The sequence below is a fragment of the Phoxinus phoxinus genome, assembly GCF_949152265.1.
Source record: "Phoxinus phoxinus genome assembly, chromosome: 6".
Classification (NCBI taxonomy): domain Eukaryota; kingdom Metazoa; phylum Chordata; class Actinopteri; order Cypriniformes; family Leuciscidae; genus Phoxinus; species Phoxinus phoxinus.
This window is the reverse complement of record NC_136881.1, coordinates 14960097-14967707: the sequence shown is the minus strand read 5'-3', so window position 1 is coordinate 14967707 and position 7611 is coordinate 14960097. Positions and strand designations below refer to the sequence as shown.

The following is a 7611-nucleotide window of genomic DNA, read 5'->3' as shown; positions in this document are numbered from 1 at the left end:
AAATGTATTAGTGCACATAGATTTAAAGTCAACAACTCTCTCTTTTAAAGTTGAGCTTCACCTCACTGCTTTAGACATTTAGGCCAATAGTTCTGCATTTTGTATAAGCTTTAGCTTTACTGTACTAAAAACAAACAAAAAAAAAAATTATTAGAGCATGTGAGGCCTGATTTATTTGCATTTTGTGGTATGCCTGTGCTCTGAGGCTGAACTACAGTATATTCTTTAAAGAGATTTAAGTATGTTCTTTAAAGGGATAGTTCACCCAAAAATAAAAACTCTGTCATCATTTATTCACCCTGATGACATTCAAAAACCTGTATGAGATTTTGATATTTGATATATATGATATTTTGTGTAACACAAAAGAAGATATTTAGAAAAATATTGGTTACCCTAGTTTTGGTGACCTTTGTAACATATGAGGGTGAGTAAATGATAACAGAATTTTCGTTTTTGGGTGAACTATCCTTTTAACATGTATTTTTGGAACATCTTTGGTGTCCCTGTGACAGATTTTTATGAAGATATTTTTGAGTATTTCAATTAAAAGTAAAAAATTAGGTCAGTGCTCTTATCATACAAAGTACTGTACATAATGTGGATTAAAAATATATACCCTTGCTCTGTCTTTGGACATGCAATCAGTGAAATCCATTCTTTGGTCAAAAAAGTGCCTGAGCTCAGGATGAATTGTGTTCTTGTCAGCCCCGGACAGATGGTGTGGGTGTGTGTTATATGTACTGTATATGTGTAGAAGGCATGAAAGCATGTCCCATATTTAGCATAGCATCTGTCTTTTTTTGTATCGGAGCGGTTATGTAGTATGTTTTTTAATGATTACTTTATACGAATAATAGTCACTCACTCTAATTGTATTACACAATATTCACCTGTGAAACTACCACATCTGACAAGCTTGTGTGTGTGTGTGATAGAGGATTAAGAACTGATGTTTTACAGCATCTGAAATGCTGAGGTAAGTTTGTAATTTGTAAAGACCATCATGAAGCTGTCTAGTGTGTGTGTGTGTGTGTGTGTGTGTGTGTGTGTGTGTGTGCGTGCGCGCGTCTCCTCTGCAGCATGCTGGCGTTGTGCCATGCTGTGAGCAGAATGGCTTCACAAATTCAGAAACACAGTTGTAGTGTTTTATTTCCCAGTTGCACTGTATTTGTTTGTGCTGGTATCTCACACACCTACACCCGTTTATATATGCTGTTACTTCATGTATGTGTATAAATACAGAGAGAAAGAAAGAAATATAAAATATATAACTTTATAAGGTTTACTGAGCAAATGTGATTCATATTATTCTCTCTCTCTCTCTCTCTCTCTCTCTCTCTCTCTCTCTCTCTCTATATATATATATATATATATATATAATGTATCATATAATATACATTATTTATACTACATACATTCATATATTAGCTATATGATATACTTTATACATCTATTAATTAAATATTTATAAGATATAATGAGCAAATATAATTCATCATATTCTCATTGTATATGGGTATCTTCCTCATTTTCTCTCATTATTATTCTCACGTGGGATCATTTATCTTTCCTGCCACTTCCCCTCTCTCTCACACACACACACACACACACACAGAGCCCATCCCATGCCCTCGTTTAGCTCTGTGGGCTCAGTGTAAATCTGTTAAGAGAGAGGGGCCGTGATTTAATGTGACACAAAGGACAAGTCGAGGTGAGGCGGAGCTGTTCACAAAACCACCAACATCTCGTGAAGTCTTTCTTGCTTAGTATCAGAGTGCGCTGATTTCGCCGTTATTTCGTTGAATGTGCGTGTACGTTTAACAGCTTAAATGATACCACTATTGCTTTTACATAACACATGTACCTTATATCTTCAAATTCACTTAATGGTATTGTAGCTCAGTAGGTTTCGTAACTTAAATCCAGGAGGAGAAAGTGACGCCGCCGGTGCGGGACAGCGCCTGCTTCATCACGCGAGAGCACAGCAGCCACTGCAGCGGCGGGACAGGTGCATGCACGCGCAATCCATAACACACACCGAAACTGAGCCTGGAGTGTGGATATACATACAATGACAGACGTGTGTTTGCTGGAACCGTGTTTGAGCGGGGGGCACTAATATCATCTGTGTTTTCTTCCTGAGGTGAGGCTACGTGGCTTATTTATACTGTCATTATGTTCTGCACTGACACGCGCTTTTTTCGCTTCAACATGATTTCGCAAGTTCTCAGAGAGACTTATTACGGGTGTCTTTATATTGTAGCATAAGTCTGCACTGGGGGGTCTTGGGAGTGTTTAACGATGTACTGAGTGTTTTCTGGTGTTTCCACTGCGGATCTCTAGTGCTGGATTCAATCCCGGGTGTTTTTCACTTCGCCACTGGAGCGAGAGCTTTTATTAGGTTTAATTAATCTGTACATTATTCTCAAGGTCTGATCAAACCACGATGATCAAGCTATGGGTTTTGAAAGAGATTGTATTGTTCATTTTAAGCTCGGACATTTTTCTATCAAGATACTAAACCAAACATTTTTATATAGGCCTATAATTATAAACATCTATAGTTCAAAACTATTTTTTTACATTGGGATCGTTTTTGTGAATTCTGTTCTCCAAACTAAAATTCAGATATCATATTTTTGCCATTGTAGCTTTTACATATACATGTACATTATATTCATGTTCATTATATTTAACCCAAATGTTGAGCTGACGTATTTTCTCAGGACAAGGATAGCCTATTTCATTGTCAGATATGTCAGGGAATGTTGACACATTTATCATTTTTGCTCATCGTTTTAAGTGTTCAATGTATATAGATGTATAGCCCACAATAGACTATGCTTTGGACATTCCATTTGCAGTTTTGCATTTTTATAAATTGTTTTCTTTCGTAACTGTATTTATTTATTAAATTTGTTTAGCTGAAAGGCCAACATAATGTTTCATTGTGACAACCTAGTCCTAGACCATAAAAACTAGACAACATGCCCCCAGCTGAACGTGTGTTCGGTGAGCTGTTTCTGTTGTCCTGGGAAATCACTGGCAAAATGTTCAATAGCTAGACAGCTAGCCTTGACCAGGCCTCCCATATATCGCATAAGTGACTGTATTATATATGAGAGAAGTATAATAGAATAGAATCTGTGAAAATTCTAAATTTGAATTGTCCCTCACTTTATTTTCAAACCTGTTCTATTCAAATGCAATGTTACAATTTCATCTTCAAAAACAATGCTCTGATCTTTCATACATCACGTATAGGCCTAATGCATGAAATTATTATTATTATTTGGTTAAATCATGGTTAATATATTATATACTATATATTATATACTATAAATATATTTTAAAATATTATATTGCATAATTGGCTTCTATATATTTAATATGCTTGGCCTATACAAGCTCAATCAACTTTCACAATTTGTAACTTTCTCTTTCTCATCACTTCTCTGATGATGTGTTTACTGGCGCGAGGGCGAGACAAGCTGTCACCCACTACGATCCAATCAATTCCTGACGGACTAAATCAAGTCCCGCCCTTTTTCTTTTTTTCTTGCTTGAGAAGCTGTTTCACTTGGATGTATGCTACAACATAATATGGAAAAAAGACTATCCAACTTCAATGGTGACTTTATGCTACTGGGCACTTAATATTTTTATTTTATTTCATATTCTAGAATTTATGTTTTTATCTATTCAGTGTCTTGTTCAAGTGAAATGATTAAAGAATTTCTGTATTCCTGATCTGGCCTGATGTTTTGCGGCATTGATGTAGTAAATGGCATATTTAAATGAACCCCACATTTACATTCAAGCGTTTTGCCATTGTATTTTTGCTGACTAATGTGTCTGTGTGTTGCAGGTGTGCAGTCATGGTTCTTAAGGGGTTGATCGTGTTGATGCTGTTGCTTCAATTCTCAGCAGAAAGCACAGCAGAAGGACTCAAGCCCAAGAAGGCGAAAAAGGGCAAACAAGTCGTCTGTCCCTCGTAAGTCTCCCAGGCAGGAACACACACTCTCGTGCATACATATGTGTGCTGATCCCATAATCATTTAAGGTTGCCTTGTATGCAAGGATGTCAGTCATGAGGAATGACAGTGCTGTTAAGCAGAGTGAAAGACTGGCAATACATTTTGGAGCCTGCCAGACTGGATGTTTCTGTTAGCACTGGTCCAGGAACAGCTGTGTCCTCCTTATCAGCACTCTCTCTATTACATACTAACAGATCCAGCTGAATTGGCCTCAGGTCATAGGCAGGGCCAGTGGTCCATTTCTGTATGACTAAGCATGAGTAATTGTCTCTGCTTTGTACTGTATTTTCTGATAGCAGACATTATTCCAGTGGAATGATGTATTGAATAGTGAATATTTTTTGAATCTGAGAGGGCTGTGATTTTTTATTTTTTTTGCCTGGGCAAGTTACATCCTAGTATGACTGATAAGTGATGCAGTGCCAGTATAATGTGCATGTGTCTGTTTTGACATTGCCAGTCAGTTATCAGCAGAGGACTTGGACAGGGTCCCAGCCAACTCGACCAGCAACATACTGAACCGCCTGCTGATGACCTATGATTCACGAATACGACCAAACTTCAAAGGTACTGAGATTTCAGAATTCTACCTTGAAATACTTTCTCATTAAAAAATGTTTTATTCCATATTATCTTTGCCATAGTGAAGCAATAACCAAAATGACTCCCAAACATTTACTGACGAAAAAATAAGACACAAAATTAAAAAATGCAAATGAAAAACATTACAATGAGGATCGCACTAATGACTAACTATAAATATGAAATAGAAATTAACTTCAGTTAATGCATTAGGTATGAACTAACAATGGCAATTTTAGTAATGCCTTTATTAATATACTGTAGGTTAATATTAATTTCATACACAAATATATATTTTTCTAATATATAAATATGAAATATTATTACATTTAAAATGTGGCAATATATTATGAATGGACATACATTAACAATAAGTAGTAAGTATATTGATGAATTAACCTAGCTGATAAATTCTGTAAAAAAAATAAAAATCATGATACATAAGGGATTAACTCATGTTAATGAATTGAACTTGATTGTAAAGTCAAGTCACTTTTATGTATATAGCACTTTATACAATACATATTGTTTCAAATCATCTTTACAGTGATAAACAGCAAAATAATAATTCAATGATGCAAACAGAATTTAATTCTTCTGTAAAGCAGCTCTAAAATCATAATAGTTAGCAGTCATTATTCAGTGAAATCAGTTCAGTGTTTAAAGCGCTACCAAAATATTTTGTCATTGGAATATTTCATTCAACTGTAATAACTTACTCATCCTCTGAACAACCGTCCTTTTTTCTGATATCACCCAGATCAAATGGATTATTGAGTAATGTATTACATTTCCCCCCCCCAAAAAAAATCTACTTTATTTTATTTTAAATATCCTGTTTTACTCTGAAATGTGTCAGATTACAGAAGTAAAATTGGTTGCATATGACAAATTCTTTTAGGTTCCGACCAGTGACGCTTTTTTTTTGTTTTTGTGTCATATGATTACCAAACCTCTCAGACCTCTAGCATGTTCATAAGACAACTATAAACTTTGCAGTATTTGCATTTGTTCTCTCTCGAAAAGTCACAAACAACATAATGGATGACCTCATTGGAATGATAATTTGATCACAGTGTCAGAAAATGGCAAGAGTGTGTATTGTACAGAGTAATTGGAAATTCTCCTCCATCGTGCTGCTGAGCATCACTAGACCCTGTGGGATTAGAATGTGTCGTTCTGAACCCAGTAGGATAAGAATATGTCAGGACGAAACTGTTAGATCAATGGGCTTCTGCTACGGTTCCAAGTTCTTACATCCAACGAAGCACAGAATATTCTCACATTTGAGAGTATTTGCTTTGCACTTTGGGGAATCTGAGAATAGCTCACAGCTTTTATCCTACACACATGGTTGATGTCCATGATTATATTGCTACGAAAGAGTTGCTATCGTGTGTTTGCAGGTATCCCAGTGGAGGATAAGGTGAACATCTTCATCAACAGCTTTGGGTCGATTCAAGAGACGACAATGGTTAGTATGTGTGTGTAATTTACTTGTACTTTATATTCTATTCCATATTATTAATTTAGGCACACAATCTTGTTAAATGTTGTTCATTTAATTGATTTACAAAATATATTTGCCTCTATTGATACTACATTGTTTAATCTCCAGGATTACCGTATAAATATTTTCCTGCGCCAGCGCTGGAATGACCCACGGCTGCGGTTGCCAGCTGATTTTAAGTCGGATGCATTGACCGTTGATCCAAAAATGTTCCAGTGCCTGTGGAAGCCAGATCTGTTTTTCGCCAATGAAAAAAATGCCAATTTTCACGACGTCACACAGGATAACATACTCCTGTTCATCTTCCGCAATGGAGACGTCCTCATCAGCATGAGGTGGGTCAAGGCCATAGTTATTGTTTTAATAATACAGTGGCAATATGATAATAAAAACAACAATGTTCAATATAGGCATGCTCCGATCGATCGGCCACAGATCTGTATCGGCCAGATCTGAATTTAGCAAACGGATAACCACATTCTATGACTCAGTCGGGAGTCACTAAATTTGGCCGATCTCACGAACCGATCGGAATTTGATGCCGTAAAAAAAACGCAAAAAGTTGCCGTCGACACGCATGTAAAAAGTATACAGATGAGGCTTTTTGCGCCACGTTATGCTTTGTATCTTCATGAAACTTTAGTAAATAGTAAGTCACACATCTTTATTTAGAGCAGGTTTTCTCGATTCAAATGAGCCCAAACACAACATAACGATGTGCAGATCTTGAGAAAATCCTCACGGAGTCACATGACATGCTGTTTGCTTAAAGCTATAGGACATCCGGGATCCTATTGCGTCACGATCATGATGCAGTGTTTTCCAACTTCATTTGAAAGTTCAACCAATGAAAACTGGATCTCGGGTTTGGTGGGTAGGGGAAGATGTGTCAAAACCAACCGGACACTGTTTTTTAGCTGGAGAACGCTTGGATTGGATCGATCGCTCTGATTGACAGGTCTTGATTACCATGCGACATAGAAACAACACTGGAAGATCATCAAAAACTAAACCAAACTTGATTTTATCATTTCTAATAGTCATCATGTCAAGCATGAATAATAACAAAATAAGTCAATAATTTGCACTGTAATCTGCACAGCAGTGTTGTAACATAACCGCCAAACATGATCAAAATCTATTTTCCTTTCAATTTTAAAGGTTTTCTTTCAAATGTTTACTTTATGATATCTACCAGTTGGAACTATCTGATTTATAATAAAAATTAGGGGATGAGCATAACATTGATCTTCAGCACTATTCTATTATTCATCACAACTCTATTTTTAATCAAATAAATACACCAACCGTTGGTGAGCATAAGAGACTTAAAATAAACATAAAAAAATTGTATCGACCCCAAACTTTTGAATGGTAGTGTATTTTTGCTAGGTTTTATTAAATTTAAAAGTAAACCGGGCTTCCCATGCAATTTTAAAGCAGTCATCATCCTTGGAACTTTTTTTATCACATTCAAAT

At 36.1% G+C, this 7611-nt stretch overlaps 1 protein-coding gene across 6 annotated transcripts in view; it reads left to right on the top strand.

The window, feature by feature from the left end:
• The first annotated feature begins 1588 nt into the window (after positions 1-1588).
• The window catches only part of glrba (glycine receptor, beta a), a 32430-nt gene continuing 26407 nt past the window's right edge, over positions 1589-7611 (top strand). For 2 of the 6 annotated variants that reach the window (XR_013798121.1, XR_013798122.1), the window contains exons 1-5: positions 1715-2146; positions 3872-3997; positions 4501-4607; positions 6029-6096; positions 6241-6467. Coding sequence is in view for 4 of the 6 variants with exons in the window: in XM_079616822.1 (XP_079472948.1) it covers positions 3882-3997; positions 4501-4607; positions 6029-6096; positions 6241-6467 (518 nt within the window). In the remaining 2 variants the exon portion in view is untranslated. Of the gene's footprint in view, positions 2147-3871; positions 3998-4500; positions 4608-6028; positions 6097-6240; positions 6468-7611 lie in introns of all 6 variants that reach the window. The other 4 variants (XM_079616823.1, XM_079616824.1, XM_079616825.1 and 1 more) reach the window with 4 other exon arrangements.